This window comes from Trematomus bernacchii, unplaced genomic scaffold (assembly GCF_902827165.1).
Source record: "Trematomus bernacchii unplaced genomic scaffold, fTreBer1.1, whole genome shotgun sequence".
NCBI lineage: Eukaryota > Metazoa > Chordata > Actinopteri > Perciformes > Nototheniidae > Trematomus > Trematomus bernacchii.
Genome location: NW_022988098.1, coordinates 4,811,982 through 4,837,173, shown reverse-complemented (window position 1 = coordinate 4,837,173; position 25,192 = coordinate 4,811,982). Strand labels below are relative to the sequence as shown.

At 37.9% G+C, this 25,192-nt stretch overlaps 2 protein-coding genes across 4 annotated transcripts; one reads left to right on the top strand and one right to left on the bottom strand.

The window, feature by feature from the left end:
* Positions 1-1,825: 1,825 nt before the first annotated feature.
* Positions 1,826-8,742, top strand: eevs (2-epi-5-epi-valiolone synthase). Its single transcript, XM_034121869.1, has 5 exons — positions 1,826-2,021; positions 3,674-4,307; positions 4,737-4,976; positions 5,111-5,363; positions 8,196-8,742. The coding sequence occupies exons 1-5, from the start codon at positions 1,888-1,890 to the stop codon at positions 8,291-8,293; spliced, it is 1,359 nt and encodes a 452-aa protein (XP_033977760.1). The 5' UTR covers positions 1,826-1,887; the 3' UTR covers positions 8,294-8,742.
* A 2,394-nt stretch (positions 8,743-11,136) lies between these two features.
* On the bottom strand, positions 11,137-21,010 carry LOC117475524 (microphthalmia-associated transcription factor-like). 3 transcript variants are annotated; one of them, XM_034121767.1, is made up of 9 exons: positions 20,978-21,010; positions 19,790-20,002; positions 19,076-19,171; positions 18,798-18,906; positions 18,313-18,396; positions 17,763-17,819; positions 17,420-17,495; positions 17,097-17,244; positions 11,137-11,535 (listed from the first exon to the last, which is right to left on the bottom strand). In XM_034121767.1, the coding sequence occupies exons 1-9, from the start codon at positions 21,008-21,010 to the stop codon at positions 11,137-11,139; spliced, it is 1,215 nt and encodes a 404-aa protein (XP_033977658.1). The 3 variants fall into 3 exon arrangements, with proteins under 3 accessions (XP_033977658.1, XP_033977657.1, XP_033977659.1); XM_034121766.1 differs by having other exon boundaries at positions 18,313-18,407; positions 18,800-18,906; XM_034121768.1 differs by lacking the exon at positions 18,313-18,396.
* Between the last annotated feature and the right edge of the window lie 4,182 nt (positions 21,011-25,192).

The window sequence follows — 25,192 nt, the reverse complement described above, 5'->3', positions numbered from 1 at the left end:
ATAGCCAATCGTCGTGGGATTTTGAGTGACGAGCCCTGCGCCAGGTAGAGTTCTTGAGGTGAAGCAGTTCAGCTAAATCTCGGTTGAACCAAGGACTGCATCGGTTTTTTATCCTCATTTCTCAGTGATGACAAGTACCTCCGGATTTGAGCTGTGAACGAGTACTTTTATCTGGTCAATTTTTGGCAGTAAGCTTCTAGCATTTACATGTAGAAAACCTAAAGCTTTACGAGAGCAGAAGTCAGGGAAACTCAGATCATTGTGACAAAGATTGACATCAGGGCACAGGTCAGAACTAGGGCTACATACAATAGATGGTCCAGGATGAACATGCACATTGCCCGATATCATCAGTAGTAATACAATCAGAGCACGGCCAAGAGCTAGCAGTGAGTCACAATGCCTAGTTTGTTTTGTGCGCACATTGACCTAAATATTGAGTCATAGTCTCTGCCTACTGTATGGATACAGTTTGTTACGCAGGTGGGCGGCACTGCTGATGTTAAAGGGGACCTATCATGCAAAATGCACTTTGTGATGTCTTTTATACATAAATATGTGTCCCCGGTGCGTCGGGGAACTCACGCAGCATCAGAAAATAAAACCCTCTCTCTTTTCCTCCGTACCCAAATCTTTTAAAAACAGGTGTACAACGAGCGGATACAGATTTCCATCCGAACTGACGTGTCCATCCGTGGTGACGTCGGCGGACCCACAGAAAGTTGCTATCAGAAACAATGCCTGACGTGTTTTGGACGTCTTTGTTTACATTAGCAAGCCTCGCTAACACTCAGAGCTAACCTGTACTGAAGAGCACATGTGTTTAAAAAGCAGGAAATAGAATAGAGTTCCCTGACGCACCAGGGACACATATTTATGTATGAAAGACATCAAAAAGTGCATTTTGCATGATAGGTCCCCTTTAAATAAGAAAAAGAAAAAGGTTTCTAGAACCTTTTTAATTATGAGAACAATATTGCGTGTATAAATAAAGGCCATTTTACTAAAAGGTATGGTTTCTAATAAGCTTAACCATTGTTCAATTTAGGAAACCCAATTGATCCTTTAATGTTTAAAGACCTTTTGATAAAACGAGTGCCTTTTTAAAATCACCTAACTTAATAAAAACCTGAAAATGTTGTCATACATTTCTGAAAATGGAAGTAAAAATATATTTTTCCCTATATTAATTTGCTAAATAAAGTCCATCTTAGAATGGGCCGAAGGCAAATCAGGCCCCAAGTAGGGGCACTAATGGCCTTCTTCCACAAATCCTAGCCCCCAAATTTGAACTCCCTTAATCAACCCACATCTTTCTTCAGACTTGGCCTTCATTTTGATTCAAACCATACACCTGTAAAGTGTATTGAAGCCAAATCGCTCAAGGGGCTTAGGGTTGGGCTATTAAGTATGGGGTTCTGATTCAGGTAGAGTTCAATGCAAACGTTTAATAATACAGCAATCCAAGGGCTGTTCCATGGAAAAGTACACTGAATTATATTCAAAAGTCCATACTTTTATACCCAATTCAACTCCTCCTAATGTGGAACTTATTCTTATCACTAGTTCTTTGATCCCTCCTTGAATCAATTGTTTTTTACACCAATAGATACAATGACGGCCTCAGCACTCCTTCTACATCCATGCATGTTGATGCATGCAAAGGCATTTTTAAGTCAGAAGAAAAGGTGTTGCCTAACACTTATAAATAAATTGTGTCACGTGGACATTTTTCATTACACAAGTGAATGTCATGTCAAGCATACTGAATGACATGCTCCTCCCTTATCTCAGGGGCATCCTCTAAATACTATACACTATTTAAAGAGCTCTCCGCTTTCTTTCTTGAACTGGGAGTAGCTCTGTTCATACCTCATCACCACAGAAATGGGAAAGGTTCATCTCGAGGATAATGACACCAAAGAGAAGAAAACAGAGTTTAGCTTAGTACGGGTCAAAGATACCTGGAAGTGCAAAAGAGGGAAAAAGGTCACAGCTGATAATGTGTCTGCTGCAAAAATGTGAGTACAAAATGTCTTTTTTTTTACTCACAGTGTTTCAAATTACTTCAATAAGATAGAAAAAGTGTGATAAAAGTATCTTCTTCTTTGTTCTCTTTTATTTTACATGAATGTGCACGTTTCTTATGCAAAGTGTTCTTTTATCTCTGACTTCTCAAACAGATGTTATAAGTTTGAATGAATAATGCTGCTGCGTACTGCAGGTAGTGTATGGCACATGGCCACATTTCCGAATAATTGTGAAATGTGTTTAAGTCAAACGAGGCTGAATAAGCATTCCAACTGGGCTATGTTTGGGGGGAAATGATGGTTGTATCTTTATGGCAATCTCTTGCCAATTCACTGGCTGTGAAATGCCAAACATTCTTTACAATAACCTTTGTTATGCATTTAAACAAACAATACCTTTTTTTGGAAAAGATGAATAAATCACTGAATTGTATTTCATAGGTAATAGGATCTGAGTGTAAAGGTACATTATTCCAGCTCCTCAGGTTGGTTTCACTGAGATCGGACTTTTCCCTGATTTCAACTCAAGGCTACAGTTTGGAACAATGCCAGGCTTCAGTGTTAATACTCTAGTTGTCAATCTACAAAATAACTTTAGAGAGCGCTATTATGTAGGAATGTATGAGGCGGGTATGAGGGAAAACCTCAACTTCCACATGTCAATGAAACTACAATAAAACAGAGAACAGGTGCATGAATCGGGGGAAAACATTTACCTACCTAATGTTTATTTAAATGTTATTTTAAGGTTAGAGAACCTGCAAAGGTGTTGGATTTAGACAATGTGAGCCAACAGTCTACAAATGTATACTAGATTAGTGTTAAAAATACAATGTTACATTATAACCGACATAACATGATTGATTGATTGATTGATTGATTGATTGATTGATTGATAACATATTACATTTTAAATGAAGTGTTTTGGCCTCTGAAAGTTATGCTCTGTCTTAAGCCAGATCTCAGTTACAAAAAGTATTACAATTAATACATTTATTAGGTGAGTTACATGAACCAGACCTTGATGTTGAGGAGTATTACTGTTGGCACAGTTTATATGCCAATCCTGTGAGTTTGGGAGAGGAATATTTTTGTGTTTTTTCCATGTTTGTTCCCTCTTAAAGAGAAACTCCTGATATAAATGTGTTTGTTCTGCTTCCAGACATAACAGGGACAAGACGTTTTGTAGGCACTGCATTTAATCTCTGAGTGGTGGTGTATGTGGGAGGGGGGGCAGACAGATATTCACTATGTTCCAGCTGCATTTAGTCCTTGAGACTCAGACAGAGCATCTCTGTTAAGAGGTTAAAAATGAACCATGCAACCAGAAACTAATACTAAAGATGCAATGACCCTGTTGATATCAGCTGCTGTTTTTGTGAAGTTTGGTCAAGTTGGAGGACAGGTTGCAGATATAAACTAAGAATTTGACATGGCTATGGTTTGCCAGAAAAAGCTGTATGGCATTATCTCATGTTTTGACTTGGTTTGACAGGGTTTTGTTTTTTCTTGCAGTGTCCTTTTTATGTCAAAAGTAATGCATAATCTAAAGTCAAAATGGTAATCAAAGCTAATGAACTGCTAATAGAGTGTAAGCATTGCAATGTAAATCTTCTTTCTTTTACATGTTTTTTTGTGTGCAGCTATGAGAGCATCACAGAAAACAGCACCAGTTGGATAGTGGTCAGCCCCATCGTCTTCACTTACAAGGTTACTGAGACCCGGGACTTGCTGGACCCGAGCAACCAAACGCTCCTGCTGGGACACATCAGCGACCCGCAACAGTTGGAGGACATAAAAAAATCAAACAAGCAAATTAGACGCTTTTTGGTTGTAGACCAAGAAGTCTACAAGTTTTACGGTCCCAAGCTCACTGAATATTTGGAGGCCAACAAGGTCCTGTACAAGATATTAGCTCTACCCACAACTGAGGAGAACAAATCCATGACAATGGCCTTGAAGATCCTAGAGGAAGTCAACAACTTCTCCCTTGACCGCCGCACAGAGCCCATCATTGCCATTGGTGGAGGGGTGTGCCTGGACATAGTGGGCCTGGCTGCCTCACTCTACAGAAGACGGACCCCTTACATCAGGGTCCCGACCACTCTGCTCTCCTACATCGATGCCAGCGTGGGAGCAAAGACTGGGGTTAATTTTGCAAACTGCAAGAACAAGTTAGGTGCCTACATCCCCCCCGCCGCTGCCTTCCTTGATCTGTCCTTCATACAAACTGTTCCACGACGACACATATCCAACGGGCTAGCTGAGATGTTAAAGGTATGTTAACCCCGCAACTCACAGTACAGCAACTAATCAAGGAATTACAAGGGCTGTGGTATTGTTAAAGTTTTCTAGTCAAGTCAAGTCAACTTTATTGTCAATCTTCCAGTTTGTGTGTACCGACAGAGAGATCGGAATACTGTTTCCCACAATCCCGAATATAAAAACAAATGTATATAACATTTAAAAATATGTGTGCAAATATGTATATATATACGCAGTCAAAGACACATGTTTACATCTGCACACATTAAGACCTAAATAAAAACACAACAATCAATATATACAAAATACCAGTCACTTCAATATATATTGATTGTTGTGTTTTTATTTGGGTCTTAATGTGTGCACATGTAAAAATGTGTCTTTAATTGTGTACATATTTATTTATATACATCTATGTATGTTTGCTATTTTTTTTTGCAGATGGCCTTGATGAAACACAGAGGCCTCTTCGAACTTCTTGAGACACATGGCCGTATGCTGTTGGACACTAAATTCCAAGCTGACAACAGGGTATACGGACGCAACTGCATGCAGGTGGCATCACAAGCGACTCGTATAGCCATCGTGACCATGCTGGAGGAACTTGCCCCAAACCTTTGGGAGGATGACCTGAACAGACTTGTCGACTTTGGTCACCTTATCAGCCCAGCATTAGAGATGGTAATTGATCCCTTGTTAAATATGTACATCCTTTGTTGATACATGCTATTGTTTGTACAGTATATTGTAAAAAGATCATGTTTTTGATTCCAGGAGAATCTTTAACATTCTGTCTCTGTCTGTCTTTGATCTAGAAAGTTCTCCCATCTCTGCTGCATGGTGAAGCAGTGAACATTGATATGTCTTACATGGTTTACGTGTCCAAAGAAAGAGGTCTATTGACAGAAGAAGAAAAGCACAGGATCATCAACTGCATGGTGGGCCTGGAGCTGCCTGTCTGGCATGAGGCGTTTACCATGGAGCTCATACAGAAGTCTCTGCAGGACAGGCTGAAGCATTCAGGAGGCTTGGTCCGAATGCCACTCCCTGTCGCTCTTGGGGAAGCGGGTAAGTCTCACCTCAGCATTTATGGTTTGCAAGGTAACAAGCATCACATTAGGTAACATACAGGTAGTAGCAAACCAGTAAGCCCAGGGGCCTCATTTATAACGCCTTGCGTAGGATTGACGTGAGAAGGTTGCTTACGTAGTACAAAGCAAAAAAATAGGTACAGAAATGTTCCGACATTTTCCGATTCACAAAACATTGCGTACCGGCGAGGGAAGTGCGTACCGGCACTTCATACGCCTGTTTCCCTTTATAAATCACAATCGACTCGAAATGCGGCGCAGCTTTTGCAGGCTTCACGTAACGCCCATATTTGCCTATAAATAGTCAAAGAAACGCCCATTCATTCATTCATTTTTGACTGACTGCATGAAGAAGATCGCAGGAAATTACGACCGAACAGCTAAAAAAGACATCTCACACCGTGTCAGATTTTGGTTATTTTGGGGAGGTCGAGATAAATCATATTGTTTGGTGGATGCAGTTTGAACCAGAGTAGCAGCATGGAGGTCGGATCGTCACCAAAATAAATAAATAAGTGCTCCGAAAAAAGTTAATGACAAAAAAAATACACATAACCTTCCTCAGGCAGTGTGTTTGTCCCGGGGACAGGAGACACCCCCTTGATGAGAAACTGTAAGAAATGATCGGGGAATCCCTCCGGAGTGTAGTCATGACGACTGGATCTGAATTATTTTGTTGTATTTGGTGGTTTGTGTTCCAGCTGTCGATCAGCAACTATATATCCATAATCCACCAGTTAAATGAAATACAACTAATGTGTTGTGTTATATTAGCTGTACAATTTACCACATATGGTGTTCTTAGTTTCCATACCTCCTGTGTTTTACGAGCGACTTATCAAGTCTTGGCAAACGGCATAAAACACGATTAAACGTGATAGTATATAAAACCATGCTCGTATCTACAACCTATAGAAATGCAAAACGGCGTCAGTTTAGACGTAATTCTGTCCTCCTGCTTACCGCATCATTTATGAGAAAACATTTCATAACATTAACACAACATATTCGAGGTGGTTTTAAATAGCATATCCGTATTTATTTATTTCTCCAAGTTATGTTTTTGTGTGCACTGAGGAGTCTCAAACAGGCGTTTGTTTAATCATTTTAAGATTGGCTTTAATCAATGTTTGAAAATGAATTCTTCATATTTGATAAATGAGAGGTAACATTTTATTTATGGTATTATTTCCACATATTTCTCTCCATTCTTCCTTCTGCCAACGGTGTCGCAGTTTCTCGTCTCTCCCGTTTGTGTGCTTAGTGCGTACCATGGGTTAGAGTTTGCGTGGAGGACAGCACATTTTCCCGTCAAGTTAGTATTTTATAAATCGCAAACATTGCGTAGAAACTGGCGTACGCCATTTTTTGAGCGTATATCCCTTTATAAATGAGGCCCCTGAGCCTGTTTTTCAGGTTTCAGGCTCGAAAATGACATTCCCAGAACAAATTACCATATCTTCCCTTCTAAAAGGGTTAAATTAATAATCTTTTTTCTCAAAGCAATGATAAACCTGTGAGTTGGATGTAGAAAAGTCAGAATCAATATAGATTTTTTTCAGATTAAATTAGTAAATTCAGATTGAACATAGTAAAAACATCTAAATTATAGTTTCTGTAAAAAAAAAAACCATTACTTATAGTGAAAACCACCCTTGAATGATGGGATAGTAGACTAAAAGCTTTAGGAATCCAAACTATAACATAAAATAAGTACCCTGTATCAAGATCGATGCAAAACAAGTGAAATTTGACCTTTTTAGAGAGGTTTAGCAACAAAAAAACAACCACTCGGGTGTATATGCCATATCTCTGGAACCCATTGGTCGATTTTGGTGATTGACACCTCTTTTGAACCGTTAGAGCCAATAGAATCGAGGGAAAGTTCCTTAATCCATCTAAAAATGTCCATTGAGGAGTGAGAGTGATGCGCACGCAGCTTGCCCAAAACCGGAAGTTCCCTTACACTCTATAGAAAAATACGTTTAATTCCATAAATATGATGATGGATTATCAGTAATCATTTCAAAGGGACACAGAGACATTGGATTAACCTTCAGCAGTGTTTATATGCGTTTTAATGCCATTGAACACAACTTTTGATCAGAAAACAGCAAAAGTAAGACATGTTTGCCGTTTTGGCCCCGTAAAGTTGTGTGTTGTCTTTGTTTTGGTCACAAAGTGACACGTATACCATTGGAATCTGTGGAATCTCAGCTTTCATATGATATCTAGTTTGTGCAGATTGCATGAAGTATAAAATATTGCTACCGTGAGTAATGTGCTAAGTGCGTTAGCACCATTTCGCTTAGTGCTAATTCAGAGGCTTGGCGTTAGACTTGTGTTTTGTTTAGGTAAAAATGGTTCATATCGTCAGTTAGCTGAGTTTCTTCCCGTTAAGTGGTTATGACACATTAATAGGTTGTTAAATGTTAAGAAGCCCCGAGACACAGTTTCGTGAAAATTGTTGTGTTTGTGGGGGCTATCGGGCTTAACAGGTAAAGGTAAGAGAACCAAGGATTAGGGTTAGGGTTAGGCATTCAGTTGAGGGGACTGGGGTCCCTTCTTGTCTTTAAGTATGATTGCCAAACCTGACATTAACCAATTTATTTTTAATTGCCTTAAAAAGATGATTGCACCAAATTATCTTGTATGGGTCTTTTTTGAATGCATTGACAACCAACTTATTTCCTGTCGTAAGAGTAGTTTGATCTTGAACAAGTTGTCGTGCTATTCAGAGTTTATGTAAAGCACTTATATACGGTATATTTAAAGCATGGTTTAACTGCTCTCTGTTCTTTTATTGCAGAAATTTCGAATGACACATCCTGTGAGATCCTGCACAGAGCTTACGTAAAATGGTGCGACGAGCTGAGCGTCTCCTCGGACAGCAACTCTGACTCTTAAACTGCCCACAGCACGACTGCATTAGTTCAATTGTTTTTTTGGAGAAAATGTTTACATTTTGTAGGGAGTTGTATATACTTCTGGTGTTGTACTCTTTTTCTCTACTTTTGTTCAAATGTTTGGGAAAAATAAACTACAGTTGATAGCATTCACCTATGCTATTTTCACATTAAAAGATCCACTTGTCGGGGAAACCATATTAGCACTGCTTGAAGCTATTTCTATATGCTCCTGTCCAGCATGTGTTCCTACTTTTCCATTTCTGTAAACACTGATTATACATGATGCTTTTGACCTTGTCAATTAATTAGAAAGGTATGTAAAACACAATATTAGAAGAGGGATATGTTTAAATAGTTTTGGTTTGAGAGCATAGCACTATATAGCCAGTAATGTGCCTACTCGTATTATGTCAAATATACTTGTTAGCATGCCCCATTAAAGATTAGTTTGACCATTTATCAAACTGTGTGTGTGTCTTTCGGTAGTATACCAAACTAACAAATGACTTCCATGTACATTCACGTCCATTGTTGAACGAAAAGGCAAGGCAACTGCTCAAAATGTTGAATTAGGCTTACTTAACACTTAGTTAAACGAGTTGGATACGTCTTTCATTAAGCTGAGCAAACATTTTCAACAAAACAAACATGCTAATGTATAACAAATTAGGAACACTTTCCTTGTAAAAACAATTCCACACAACACTCATTTATGATTAAAGAACTTTTTTTTAAGAGGCACTGACATTTTTAATTACTGATTTTAGTACTTATTATTTTGGATTTTAATTTTCCCCCAGAGCTTTACAGTATCTATGTGTCCAGGGTCCTATGTTCTGCTACTTAATATCCTTTTAATGTGACTTTCTAAAGGGTTTTATGATCTCAGCAATATGTTGAAATCATCATAGTCATTCTCTTTTAAATCAATACTTCAAATATGTGTCAAGACAGTTTTTTCTTAACTTTAGACATTAATATCTCCAAAGTGACTGAAAAGAACAGAGAAATGGAACGCATAATATGTGTATATTTCTTTAAGAATACATTTGAATATTATTTCACAATATTTAAAGGCAAAGTTTAAATACATGCAAGGTAACAAAGACAATTTACAGCGTGTACAGTTGGAAGTGTGTACAGTTGGAAGTGTTTTTATCTGGCACAGTCTCACTGCATGCCGCCCCAAAAAGTTGATATAAATATTCATGGACAAATATCAATGCATCTATCACACATAAGATACCCCACATAATGTTGGCAATATATACAACATATCAGCTTTGTAAATGTTTTATTTATTTACATCATTAGATAGAGATAACAAATATTAACAAAAATGTGTTTTTTCCAAACTGCCCCATTCTAAATTACTATCACTCACTGCTGCAATCATAACAAATAAAGTATTATGATGTATCGTGTCACAACTTCTTAAGGTTACGATGTATAGTCTGTGGTCATTTGTAAACTTTTTTTTCCCATTCATTTCTTTATGCATATTTGTAGCCTGAGCCAAAGTGTACCCAATATTGTCAGACTAATGTGTTATTGTCTTATATTTATCATTAACATTTTTCGATAAATCAATATAGAATGAAGAAGATGAACAACGTGTTTGTGTGCAATTATAAATAAAAGGTTTCTCAGAGAAATCCCCCAAAGTACGTGTATGTCAAAAAACGAAATCGTTCACACTGAATAAAAGAAAAAAAATGAAATAAATAAATTGTGATAATAATAACATCAATCTTTTCATGTGGTCAACTTTTCTTTAGAACACATGGCTAAAACAATATATAAAAAATAGTAATATGCAGTAAAAGGCAATACTTGATTCTTTAAAACTCAACTAACTTGTGTGCATTTTTTTCTTACGTCATCAGAAGTTTAAAGTACTGTTTTGCATTAAACTTAACTTCAGACATTTTTACATATGTATGTTATCTCTTTTGTGATGGACAGTTCAATACAGAGTATATTCATGACAAATATGAAAACCCTAGTTTGAAAGTCATTAGGTTGACCAGTCTAACACTGATTGTCTTCACATTTGTCACCTTGTATATTTGCCAACTATCCATCTGTACAGCATAAAGATCAGAACAATGTAAAAATACAGGGGGGGGGGGGGCGCAGTGGACTAGTGTGTTGGTGTTTGGATCAAGGGAGCACAGGTTCAAACCCCACTGCAGTCAGCATGTCGTTGTGTCCCTGAGACACTTCACCCCAAATTGCTCCTGTGGGGATTGCCCACAGTATTGAGTATGTAAGTCACTTTGGATAAAAGCGTCTAACAAGTGACATGTAATACAGTACAATCACTGAAGAGAAAAACCTCAGTCACATTAACGAACAGAGCAATGGAGTTCAGCTAAAAGTGGGTCAAAACTATGGATCCTAGAACTGAAAACTCCCTCTAAATGTTTAAAAGCAAATTAAAAACCTATCTTTTTAATATGGCTTTTAATTTCTTACTATCATGTTGTCCATGTTTTACTGTATTTTTTCTGTTTTGCTTTTATTTTACATTTTTTATTCTCTTTTTTTTATTATCACTTATAGATGGTTTATCTTGTTCTGTATTAATTTTAATATTATTTTAATATTGTTGTTGTGTTTTCTGTAAAGCACTTTGGACTGCTTTGTGCATGAAAGGTGCTATACAAATAAAGTATATTATTATTATTATTATTATTATTATTAAAAGTAAGAACAATATGGAAACAAGACAAAAATAGAGTTTATAATAGAATTGATCCCCTTAGTCATGGGAGTACCTTTAAGTCACTTTAGCTGTGCCTCATTGATGGGATGCTATGGATTGAAAGTCTTGGTATGCTAACAACCAATGTCCTTCTCCTCCATACTAGAGGAACTGTGGATGCTGCTGCCGTTGTTGGAGCCGTCTGGGGACATGGAGGACAGCAGGGGATCACTCGGGGACATTGGCGACAGGGTGTCCCTTACCAAGTCCTTTATTTTACAGGCCCTGGAGGTTCCATAGGGCCCAGAGTCCCCGGAGTCTGAGGGAATATGGTCGAATGTAATGGTGCCGTTGTTGAGGTCCAGTGTGGTGGGAGGGGACATGTCAGGAGCCGAGCTGTGCAAATAGAGATCTGCGGGACACTCGCCGAGGGCAGGTTCCTGTTTAATGGATCGGCCCATCAAATCTGATGTGCAGACGGATGGGGATGGAACCACCGTGAGACCATGAGCTCGGGCCTGGATCTCCAACTCCTAGAGATAATCAAAACATTTAAACAAAGTTTAAATCTATACCTGCTCTGTTAGTGCTATAAGCTAAATGCTAGCATCGTTAAACTCAATCTGCAACCTTGTGTCTTGAAAAATACGTTCCTATGCAGGGTTCGAGTTATAAACTGAGCTCTATGGGGGTCTTTGAAACTAGCACGCACGCACGCACGCACGCACGCACACGCACACACACACACACACACACAATAAAAAAAAAATCGCTAGGCCATCGGGAAACCTCCCGGCCCTCCCGATGGCCAGTCCGGGCCTGCCAGCAGCCCTCCACTTGCTACAAACTTAAATATGAAAACATAGCCGTGGGAACATGTTTCAAATGGGGGGTGCTGTGGGGATGACACCAGGGCCGGTTCTGACCAATTTGCTGCCCTAGGCAAGATTTTTGCTGGTTCAATTATATCTTATTTTATCAGTTAACATTTATTTATTCATCCATATTTTTTAATCTCTCCAGTTTTAAAGGATATTGTTGGTTTACTGTCCTATAGTATACATGTGCCAAGAGCAAGGACTGTCTTAGGTAAGACAGCTTTTATGCTTGCTTGGAACAATCTTCAGCAAGAATTGAAACTGAGCAATCTCATTCCTCTGCATGTTTTTAAAGCTAGGCTAAATGAAATGCTTGTTGATACTATGGGCACTTGTAAATGTCTATAACTATGTAAATGTATCTTGTAAATATAATGTATGATGTCCTTTATTGTTTTATGTTTCATGTGGAACCTCCAAAGTAACTTCCTGAAATGTAATTGTCTGCGGTGATTCTACGGAGTCCCCAAAGGCCCAAAATTGTGCACACAAAACATATTTTCGGCTGCCCGGGCCTAAGGAAGTAGCTCTACTTATGAAATCTCTGTTAGTTTAAACTCCCACTTCACTACTTTACATTCAAAACAAATAGCTTATAAAATGTGGCACGGCATTATTGATAAAGCTACATATTAGTCTATAAAATAGTTACATCATACTTATCTTAACCAGCAACACCAATAAAATACTGCTACACATAAATGCATTGCAAATAATCATCAGTTTTTATTCAATGCATATAGAGGCAACTGAACCACACATCAACATTTCATCCATGCATTTCTTCACTTGTCAGTTGTTGTTCAAGCTCTCAAACAAACAAGCGGGCAGTACATCACATCGGCTCTTTTTCTGCTACTTTGACAACATGGTTGCAACCGGTTTTCGTGCTGTGATGCCAATTTTCATTTTTTTCTATAGTGAGTTGATGATTTCATAAACTAAGAGTGAGGTACATTTTCGCCTCGCAAATTTTCCATCCAAATGAAGCAACATTTCTAAATCATTTTCAGACAAATTTGACTACACATGTTAGTGTTGTTCAATCTTATTGTCTTATATTTGTGTACAGCACTTTGAATTGCTTTGTGTTGAAAGGTGCTCTATAAATAAACTTGCCTCGCCTTGCCTAGTGATGACTCACAATCTACTAGGATTAATAAATGTCCAAAGTGTCTATTACGTTAGTAGGAAATCCAACCTAGAGCAACTGAGCATTGGAATAAAACATGTTGTTTCATAAGGCCCAATGAGAACAAACACATCTAAACGGGAAAGTGTAAAAACATGTTGAATCATGAAACATCTGCTAGAACAAGACACACCAAGTTTTTGTTTTTCTAAAAACAAAACAATGAGGTAGATACTAGCTGTCATTTTTTTTAAGGAGGGGCAGCTTGGGCGTATTGTTGTACATAGCCGTGGGAACATGTTTCAAATGGGGGGTGCTGTGGGGATGACACCAGGGCCGGTTCTGACCCATTTGCTGCCCTAGGCAAGATTTTTGCTGGTTCATTTATATCTTATTTTACCAGTTAACATTTATTTATTTATCCATATTTTTTAATCTCTCCAGTTTTAAAGGATATTGTTGGTTTACTGTCCTATAGTATACATTGGAATGATTTCAAACCTGTTTTTATTTATCCTAATAATTATAAAGGTGTGCCTTGTGATCAAACCGTTTGAGACCCACTGAGATAACTTAGACTAAAGTGAACTATCTAAACACTCAGAGTCCTTTACCTCACTGAGCCTCTCAGGGCACATGGAAAATGTAACCGGGGTGAAAAGGGTGTTACCTTTACTTAATTATGAATGTGAACATCAAGGCCGAAAATTCGTTTTTTTTTGTATTATATTTGTATTATATTTCCATTTAATCTTGTGGACGTGCAGATTCCCTGTCCTCCATCAGGGGGTGCTGCAGCACCCTCAGCACCCCTACTTACCACGGCCCTGTATGAAAAGGTTCAACTGCGCACACACACATCATCTCGGCTCGCGCAGCACGCTAACAGGCATAGATTGTGCAATAAAGTATTGCGCACCTTGGAGGTGCAGCGCAGGCATATTGTTATTCAAGAGATGCGTTGTTCTTTTGGAAAACATGTTTTTCTTTTCAATAATACTCATTACATTGACACATGCATTATTTGTGATTAAAATAATGGTTGTTGGTAATGTATTAGCGACCCCCACAGATGTATGATTTCACTGCGTCCGTGGGAGCTCAGACCCCTCCTTATGGGAGCTCAGCTCCCATTGGCTCCCACATAACTCGAACCCTGTTCCTATGCAACTCCCTTCAATTACGTTAAGAGAAAAGTGTTTCTTTGTAATTTTAGCAGCCAGGCAAATTTTGCAAATATGGCAGTAGCCATCGATCATCTTAAAGGTAGGGTAGGTAAGTTTGAGAAACCAGCTCGAGTGTGCTAGAATTTGAAAATACACAACCGGAGAAAATCTGCCACTTCCTTATAGAGCCCCTCCTCCAACACACACGAACGCGCACATGACCAATGAGGGCACGAGATAAGTTTGTGCCCCGATGGAAGGCTGACAGGCAGGTAGGCCATCCAGTTATTTTAGCCGGGCCGGCTAAAATGATTGGTCGTGCTTTTTACAGCACTACGGCTTCCACAGATTACATTTTGTTATGGATTTTTTGTCAAAGCACTTAAGATATTCATTGCTATCGGGATGTTAAGAGCATTCCATGGAATATAACAAAAAGTGTATCTCGAGCCGGTTTCTCAAACTTACCTACCCTACCTTTAAGATAAGATATACTTTATTGATCCCAAGTTGGGAAATGTTTTTGTTACAGCAGCATGTACTACTTTGTAAGTCAGAGGATAACCTGGTATTTTTACTCCTCTACATTTATTTTAGTTACTTTGCAGATTCTGATTAATGATGTGAAATATAAACAACCCTTAAATCAGACTTTAGTTACACCTGAGTCAAATTCAGGGAAGGTGATTGTCAAGAGCCAAAATAAACTATGCAATATATTAGACGTTAAGTACTTTGTCAGACTCAATATTTATCTGTGGATACCCCCAACGTCTTTTTCTTATTCAAAAGAAGACCTTAACTTAAAGTATTCTTCAATGTTTAAATAAAGCCTTATTAGTTTGTCTGTTTTGCACATCCTCCTATTAATATCTTTGGACGTCAGTAATATCTTTAAAAACTACAAGTCCTTTTCTATCAGCTGTGCACCGTTATGGTGTAAATACAGCCTATCTACCAATTGGATCAAATATAAAAGTCAGCCGAATTAGTGTTGATACTGCAAGGAGACGTATTGTGTGAAAAGAAATCGAAGATGTTGTTTAATTGCTGATATATTTATGATCCACGTCACGTATTCAGTTTCAGCGGCATTTCTTCCAGTTTGTCCAGAAGTCTTCTCATCAGGGCTCTATAAATAGAGAACTACGGCAGATGTGTAATATTTAATGCAGCCGAACCGTGTATTACAATGCCGTTATGTGATGGCCTCCAAAGAGAAAAGCAAGAACACTCGGAATAAAGTATTATTATTTTTTTTTTTATGCTTTCCGATTTCTTATCGCATAAACACCATATCCCGACGTGCATTGCGGCTAAAACATCCAGGATTATGGGTAGTTCGATGTTTTAGCCTATCAAAACCTCTGAAAAAAGAAATGTGTCTCTCAGAATCTAAAGGGAAAAACCTAAGGGAAAAACACAAAAGCATTGTACACAATTTAAACCAATTAATGTTGTGTAATTAACAAGGATAAACTGATGTTTTTAGTGGATGAGTACTGCAGATATAGCTTTAAAATCATTTGACAGTGGGGGGAATACGGTTTTATTATGAAAACTTCGAGACCGGAAATACTGTTTTCACCCCGTGAGGGTTGACGCTAACTTTACATGGAAGCTGCCGCATATACACGTTCTCCTGGCGAAACCTCAAATCATCTTCGTAATATCTATCAAACTATAGATCCTACACATCCACTGGACGTGGATTTTAAAAGTACAATTTACACTTCTCGCTAGAAATCGAATCAAAAAGACTCTAGTTGAGCGAAGACGGAGGTTCAACATCAACGATCGCATCAAAGAACTGGGAACCTTGATACCCAAGTCAAATGATCCGTAAGTATTTTGTTAAATAAATGTTGGATCATGGATACATTTATCTATTCGTCTATTCATGAACTTTATTTTTAACATAATCCTTAAACTTTGATAGCTTAAAGAGTCCTGTGCTCTTTAGGTCAGCCGGTCAGCTGACTGACTGTAGACCTTTGTCTCCTGTTTACCCCAGAGACATGAGATGGAATAAGGGCACTATTCTTTTAATTACCAAAACTATCCTACAATTTAGGATTTTACAGAGAGGGTTATTTGTGAATAAACGACCCTCTGTAACGTTTGCAGTCAACGGGAGAACTAGAGGTCGAAAACTTTAAAACGTGATTATAGGTCGTACTAAGCGCTTGAACAAACGACCTATTTGGTCGTAATAAGGGCCTGAACAATCGTCCTATTTGGTCGTATGAGTTGGAGGACTTGTTGAATTTTAGTGAATTACAGTCACAGTTTCAATTAGGTGTTTAAAGTTCTATATCGAAACATAACACAATAAAACTACTGGGTTAGGATTAGTACAATATCATTATTTAGCTGCAAATAAGTGCTAAGTAAAATTGATGTAACTTTTCCATATATATACATATGTATATTTGCCTATACTGTATATAGTTTGGGGACTTTGGTCAGAAACTTGATGTGAACCGGTATAATGTTTACCATGTCTACTATCTATAGGGAGGCGTGTGGAGCAGTGGAATAGTGCGTTGGTGTTCAGATCAGGGGAGCACAGGTTCAAACCCCACTGCAGCAAGCATGTCGTTGTGTCCCTGGGCAAGACACTTCACCCCAAATTGCTCCTGTGGGGATTGCCCACAGTATTGAGTATGTAAGTCGCTTTGGATAAAAGCGTCTAACAAGTGACATGTAATGTAATGTACTATCTTAGTTTGGTGTTTATTTGTAAGCAGTAAACTAGCATATAACAAATGCTAACTGCTACCATTAGCCCCTGGTTGATGTAACGAGAAATACATTCCCTCATATGCCAATACTGTTTGTACAAGTGAGGTAGCGTGCATCCCTGGCCATAGTTTCCTTGAAACCAAGTGTTCTTTTCCAAAAGACGGTTGGCCTACCTGTATACGAAGCAAAAGATGGCGATTCGCATGCTCCAGCTTCCTCTGTCTGCACTCGAGCTCTTTGGCTCTCTGCTGCTCCCGCTGTAGCCTCCTGATATAGTCCACTGATGCTTTGAGAATAGTGCCCTTATTCCATCTCATGTCTCTGGGGTAAACAGGAGACAAAGGTCTACAGTCAGAGTCAGCTGACCGGCTGACCTAAAGAGCACAGGACTCTTTAAGCTATCAAAGTTTAAGGAGCATGTTAAAAATAATGTTCATGAATAGACGAATAGATAAATGTATCCATGATCCAACATTTATTTAAACAAAATACTTACGGATCATTTGACTTGGGTATCAAGGTTCCCAGTTCTTTGATGCGATCGTTGATGTTGAACCTCCGTCTTCGCTCAACTAGAGTTTTTCAAAAATAAAAAACTGTTACTACAGGAGCCTTAGTAAAGAAGTCTTTGAAAGCTTAATTACTGGTCATACAATTAAAGAACACAAATTAAATGCATAAAAAAAAGAAAAAAGATTTCTTTAATTATCCTACAATAATTGGAAATCCAATTTTTTTTAAATGTAAGCTTAATTGACACACAATTACATCTGTAAATATTGCAAAAAGCATTTAAAAAATGATTTAAATTCCAGATGATTCTAATCTGATCGACTCACTCAAGTTGTGGTTGTCTTTCTTCTGTCTCTCTTTGGCTAGAGCACGGACTTCAGCCTCTGTGAAGCGAAGAGAAACATGAATGTGAGTGCTCTGACAAATCATAATTGTTTAATTAAATCAGTGATAAGCCAGTTGAGTAGCACTTGAAATGTTTTGACTCTATGAAACCTGATGTACTTATATGATTCTGTTTTCTTCAAGTTTGTATCTTCTTGGTCGAATGCACTTATTGTAAGTCGCTTTGGATAAAAGCGTCAGCTAAATGCAATGTAATGTAATGTAATGTAATGATAAGGCTCTAAGTCTATGAAATGAATGTAATTACAAGTTTCACACCATGCACAGTATATCTCTTACTTTATCAACTAGAACATTAGATGTAATGCTGGATAACTACAGCCAATAAGAAATCGAAATCATGTTTATTATCCGCACAGTTGATTTGTATTGTTTAGTTATACACAAAACACATTTTCTGAACATCAAATTGAAAACAGAATTATTAGTTTGCAAAACATAATTTCACTTTCTTCATTTTGCATCCCTTACCTACTGGGAAGCCTTCTTGCCTTTGGTAGTTTTCATACATGCCACAGGTGTCAGACTTGTCCAGAACTTGCTTCATGGCAGGAGCTGGGGTAATTATTTGGCAAAAGATCTACTTAGTATATTTCCAAATTGTCAATATTGACATTGATCTTAAGTCATGCTTTAACTTTTTACATTCTATATGAAATGTGTTGATACAACCCTTGATTATGATTAAGTCACAAGTAAAAATAATTGACATTATATATTACAGTATCAGAACTTAGACAAAAATAACTTACAAAATGTTTTCCGTGTACACTTAAATCAGATCTAACCACAAGATTAAGTAAGGTTATATTTCCTGAGAGTCAATTCAAGTTGTATTAAACAGACACATTTATTTGTACACAACTGGCCAATAGAATTCAAGCTAAGTGATATCTCAACACGGTAAATTAGCTGTCAAAATAATAAAGAAAGAATGATGTGTCTCAGTAATTTACTTGAGTATTCCCTCTTGATGTCGGATTGACAGGAGTTGCTGATGCCGAGGCCGGGCAGTGGAAGTCCTTGATTGCCGTACACATCGAGAAGGTTTCCAGACACAGGGAGCTTCAGAATATGAAAGAAATGTAATTATAATGCAAAAATAAAAGGAAAACATTGTATGTCTTTCAATTCAATTCAACAGTATCAACAGTGCTACAGAGACTCCAAATGCCTCCCTTTACTGTACCATCCTACTTACAAAAAAAATCTATTATTTTTCTTTAAATATTACCTGATTGTTCATTTGCATTCCTGGATCCATAAGTCCAAGAACCTCTTCATTGTAGCTTGTCTCCAAGCTAATAATATCATCAATGACATCATCCATCTGTATGGCAAAAAAGCACATCAATAATCACTGTACTGTTTATTAGTGCTGCAGCTAATTGAATATTATCAGGGCAATCTTTCACAAGTGGTTACAAGCACTACAATTGGCACATATACTCCATGGAGGTTACTCTTTTGAAAAAGCACGTTAGCCACTCAAAAATCCAAGATGGTCGCCATTTTTCACACTCTATGGACAATCTTGCACTAATGTACATTCTCAAATATTGAAGTGACTGTTATTTTGTATATATTGATTGTTGTGTTTTTATTTAGGTCTTAATGTGCACATGTAAAAATGTGTCTTTGATTATGTGTATATATATACATATTTGCACACATATTTTTATATACATTTGTTTTAGATTCGGGATTGTAGGAAACGGTATTTTGATCTCTCTGTCTGTACACACAAACTGGAAGATTGACAATAAAGTTGACTTGACTTTGACTTGATTTTGAAAATTGAGGTGGCTAACGGGCTTTTTTAAATGGCCCCAGAGGGATAAACATTGACATGTTGATGCTTGTAACCACTTGTCAAAGATCGTACAGATATCTGCAGCACTAAAGGTTTCTCAATGTACTGAAAGGGTTTAGTAATGAGCGGGCATACCTCTTTCTCACAGTTGGAGCTGAGGGTGAGCAGGGCCATGGGGCTGTTGGGGGCGCTGCTGCCGAGCCCGGGAGGCATGCCGTGCTCGGGGGGCTGGCCGGGGCACTGACCCCCCGCCTTACCACCCAGTGAGGTGGAGAGGTACTGCCTCACCTGCTGCCTCTGGGCCTGCTGGATGTGGTACTTGGTGGGATTATCCAAGTGGGACTGCACCTAATATGGGCAAGACGTAAAAAAAGAAAATTCAACCTGGGGACTTTTGGATTCTTTTTTTTTAACTTTGTATATTGTTTTTTTTCAACAGCATACAGTTATTCTATCAGAGCATGTATCAAAAGTAGGCGAACAAATGCACTTTATAGAAAAATAGGTAGAGTAACTATTTGGATTCTCTTTTTATGTGTAACATTTGCTTTTAGACTTGTAGATAGGAAGAAACAAGAAATAATAGCAAAAATGTCTTTCAAAATAGGTCATTTAAAGAAAGCATAGAGAAATTATGACAACAGTACAATTCAAATAAATGAAACTGGTACATTTAGTGGAATTTTAGATTTAGTGTCATGCTTGATGTCTTCAAAATCCTTTGCTTATCTCACAAAGTAACGACAAGGAGTCAAGTTGTTCTGTGTTGAAGTTATTTTACGATGTAGATCAATGGTCCTCATTTCGAAAAGCCAACTTTTCTGATGGTAGGCCCTTCTTTGTTTCAGAATGTAGTGTAATTGTGTTTAAACCAAACACCTCCCTGCATAACAGTTCAAATATAGCAGCGCAGATTATTTTGACAGCGTCATTCACGCTGCCAATGGCCGATTTTATATCTACACCCATTACAAAAACAGAGAGGACACTGTTGAGCAATGCAGTTGAGTCACATGATCTATATTAAACTGTATGCAGCTCCTCAACAACTCAACAATATGAGAAAACATAACCATTTTAGCTTTTGTTAGATTTTCTGCTATACTGTTTAGGTCCCGTAGCATCAACTGTTCTGAAATGTGTTAACAAAGATAGATAACAGTTGAATAGGGGAAATGACTTTAACAGTACATGCTGTGAAAATTATTACTATAACCATCACAAGAACAGTTATTAAATGTAATATTTATCATCTAACTCTGTTTCAGTCAATAAGTCCAATGTTGTTTTTTGGAATAATATTCAAGAAAAAATAAATCTCACCTGATAGTGGCTGTATTCAAGCATTTCCAACATGTTTTTTGAGTAGTAATCTATAAAAAATAAATTCACGTGCAATATATAATCCCTTTGTCTTGCTAGCTTGTTAGACTGTACTGTTGACAGTGAGCTAGCCTGCGCAAATCTGAGAGAAGTCACTTGTCCTGCTTAATTTATCCAGGGTTAACGGCTCATCAGTTATGCAAGTTAAGAAATGGATGACGACACTCAGACTCATCCTCCCACTGCTGTGTTGTTCCAGTTTAACTATACATTTATGTCTTTATAGAGCCCTTTTGACGTCACCACCTCACAAAGGAGTCTTTTTATTAATTGGCCAGTAGCCTGCGACTTGAAGTTAGCTTAAGGCAAACTAACGTTTAATCTTTAGTTCCGCTCATCTAGTATAAAACATTATTTGTTCTGAGCAACAGGAACACAATTGATGCCTTTGTCCCACGTCAATCTAAGCATATGAAATTGTGAATTCATTATGAACTTTTTGGGACTGGATGTTACATCTAACCGTCACATTTGTTATACAGTCAGATTTGTTATACAGTCAGATTTGTAGGGTAAAGAAGGTGAAGCGCTTCAATTTCAGGGTTAATGGTCAAGCATAGCAATTGCGCATTTTGATAAGCTTTTGTCCAGCATGGTACCAATCTTTCTGTACAAAAAATCCATCAAAATCCATCCTGGTTTTAATAGAGCAGCAATCCAATAGAGTTTCTTTATAAAGTTTAAGCTTTATTTTTGTGAACCAGTTGATCATGGTGCCTGGCTAGAGAAACATGGTGTAACCATAAAGTAGCACTGTTGGAAACGTGTGTGACTCTCAGATGGTTCCCTTTCAACAGCAGTTTAATATGCACAATGACAAGCAAGAAATCAGATCAGTTTCTTTCAACAAAATCCATTGTGCCAAAAAAAGCACCTATACTTGGATGGCAAGTAATGGCATCTTAAATAAAGCCTGCTTGGGAACATATATAAGTTTAATGGTGCAATGTGAAGAGACGTTTAATGCTACAAGGAAAAGAGAACAGGACATTCGGCATGCAATAATAGCTCCATGTGTCTTGGCATAAAAGGGTCTAACAACTCAGAATCAAAGGGCAAAATGTAATAGTTCTCATTATATGTTGAATTTCCTGATAAACTTGACCCTTTTTTGCTTTGCCTTGCTTCCAAAATGGAGTGTTACCCTTTATTGATAATAGCTCCTTATTGGAAAGTGATTGAGTTGGCGTTTGTGATGCACCACTAAAAGATGCATTTTTAAACCGCCTTCCTTTGATAATGAAATGTTATCTCTGCTTGCCATGAGCAGGACTTTGCAATGGTGAATGCAGCTAGGTGGTCCTGTTTCTTTGGTTTCCTCCCCCTGCTTGCATTAGTCTCTTCTGGCTTGGTAACATACAGATATTATCTCATTGGTCACGCTTTTTAAGGTCAGCGGCAATCGAGGTCAAAGAGGAAATAATTTCAACTTTTAGCGTAGCAATTTTGCTCCCTCAATAGGAAACAATGGCAAAGAGGTTTTACCGTTGATCATGTGAAAGCAGCTTAAGGCGAAGAACACATTACATTACATTACATGTCTACACTTGTTAGACGCTTTTATCCAAAGCGACTTACATACTCAATACTGTGGGCAATCCCCACAGGAGCAATTTGCGGTGAAGTGTCTTGCCCAGGGACACAACGACATGCTGACTGCAGTGGGGTTTGAACCTGTTGATCCGAACACCAACGCACAACCCACTGCACCACACGCCTCCCACAGAGGACACAGAGTTGTTGTACCCATTGTGTGGTAGTAAAATCAGCGTTAACTATGGGTAATCAGCAGCCACTCTTTTACAATTTTCCTATCTCTAAAAAAAGTTCCAAATGTCATAATAAGTAATGACGTGTCGGCGTAACAAGAAATTAAAAGAGCAAGCAAACCAATTATACAATTTCAATGTTGTACTTCCAGTCAGCTGTTTGTTTTATGTTAACTTTAGACAGAATGAGTAGACCATGGTTCAACTATTTTATCAAAGATACGTTATTTTGCTATTACAAGAATAAAACGTATGAACTTCTGATAAAGCTTAGTTCGTACCGTAAATCCAATCAGTAAATAAGTTATTTAAACGGTTCTGAAGTTCCTATTTCTTTTGTCTCGCACACACACATAATTATTGCTAATGTAAAAGCTAATTCTGAGTTCATTAAGGTTTTACAGCAACACACAAGTCTGAGTTTGATAGAAATGTAGATAAGATGTACGGACTGAACTTAAATAACTTTTGAGTACAAGTTGCATTTAATTGAAATCAATATCATCTGCGTTTATTTCAATTTTTTATGTGGGGCATTTCATTCATAATGTCTCAAAGCAACACTGGATACTTTGTTTGATGCTTTTGCACCACCAACACAATGTTTGTAGTTTACAGCCTGTGCTCGACAGAGTGATAACATCAACGTCACGCCCAAATCTTCCAAAAATGTGGACTACGGGATGTCACTGTTGAGTATGCCCCAGAAGTTCATATCATTAAAGCTCTGAACTGAAAGAACATTCACGTTTTTTTTAGGGGAAACCATTCATTTCCCCACTTTACATTGATGATGATGTGAAACTGTAACAGCAAAGAACACACAGTATAGAAAAAGTCAATGCACCAACTTGAAAGATGATATAATCACGATGAAAGTGTGAATCAAACTTTTATTCAAGGAATTGAGTGTCTTCTCAGGAGCCTCACATGTGATGAACCACTATCATACGTAAGGCTAATTAATGCAAACGTCTGCTATCGTGTCTCGTGTAAGGCCGCCGGAAAACACTACATTGCGTCTTTCTGTGGATTCATGGAAATTCATTTGGAGCTGGAGAGGTGAACACAAACACAGGGAAATAGCCCTCTGGCTGGACGTAGCCTTACACGATAAAACAGAGAAAGCATTCTTTGTAAATTCATAGTAGAGTGTTTCTTTGTCTCCCCTCTGCACTGTGGCCTTTTCCTTCAGCCAAACCTTTGGGTTTTGAAGGAACTATCAACAAGGAATGTATTTCATTCATCCCTACAGCAAACCAAGCTTTCACATTATTCATAGACTCTTTGTGAGACAGAGGTTTATTACCTAGGAGAGCACATGGGTCTACGTTCTAGACGCCTTGAGGACCAGTAACATTTAAAGACATAGTCGTCACTCCTTGACCCCCGAAAAGAAACAGATCCATTCATATCTCTCAGCTAGTGTCTTTCTGCGTTGGTAACCAGCCACACTTGGGGGCATTTTGTAAAGGATGCTAAACATTGAGCTAAAACTTTAATGTGTGAGTCTTTGCACAGCATCAAAATATGTCAGGCATATGAGTGAAAGTATAAAGAAGAGGAAAATGAAAATACTCAAGTACCTCAAATCTGTACATATCTTGTCTCAAAATACTTTCACCTTTTTTTATTTTTGATGTATGATGATGTGTTGATATGTTTTTGTGTGAAAGTTTACATTTTGGGGTTACAGTGGAGTTGGAGTACATGAAAAAAGTCAGTGGAGCATATTTTTCGATTGACAATGGGTCCACTTTTAATTCATTAATCACCTAGTATGGATGGTGGGGGATGGGGGACAAAGACAGATCTTGACATGACAAAATAAAAAAGGGCAAACGAATACGAATCGCAACAATTAGGTTAGGGTTGGGGCTAAGGGGTTAGGGTTATACTGATGACTTTTTATCATTTAATCAGTAGGGCTGAAGTATAAAATTGAGTCAACTTAGCGTGGCATTAGGTACTTTAGAAATAGATATTTAAAATGGAATATTATTCAAAAACATTATATAACTCATCCTGAAGATATTTCCTTCAGTGAATCAAGCACTGACGTAAAATGTCGTGCTGAGCTTTTTAGTCTTACAGTTACAAATGACAAAACCTTGATCTGTAGGCCAGCTTCCCCTCATTTAAACTTGTTCTTTTAACGTTCAGAGGAAAACATCGAACGGGATAAACTGAACATGCTCAATTTATGCTGAATAATGTCCAAGCAATAGGGATCAAAGATTTAGATAAAACTTTTTAATATTAGGAATGGGAAGTTTTGTGGTTGTAATACTGTCCCATAGTTTTCCCCAACCCCAACCCTAGGACTCTAACAGCAGTGTTGTGAATTGTAACGACCTAAACCTTTCCTGAAGAAAAATGCATGGAC

Bases quoted from the DNA above. Each gene is read 5' to 3' on its own strand.
- eevs (XM_034121869.1), top strand. From the start codon at position 1,888: ATGGGAAAGGTTCATCTCGAGGATAATGACACCAAAGAGAAGAAAACA. The intron at 2,022-3,673 runs GTGAGTACAAAA...TTTTGTGTGCAG, and splicing joins AATGTGTCTGCTGCAAAAAT to CTATGAGAGCATCACAGAAA. The intron at 5,364-8,195 runs GTAAGTCTCACC...CTTTTATTGCAG, and splicing joins TGTCGCTCTTGGGGAAGCGG to AAATTTCGAATGACACATCC.
- LOC117475524 (XM_034121766.1), bottom strand. From the start codon at position 21,010: ATGTTGGAAATGCTTGAATACAGCCACTATCAG. The intron at 20,003-20,977 runs GTGAGATTTATT...TGCCCATATTAG, and splicing joins TTGAATACAGCCACTATCAG to GTGCAGTCCCACTTGGATAA. The intron at 17,245-17,419 runs GTAAGTATTTTG...TGTTTACCCCAG, and splicing joins ATACCCAAGTCAAATGATCC to AGACATGAGATGGAATAAGG.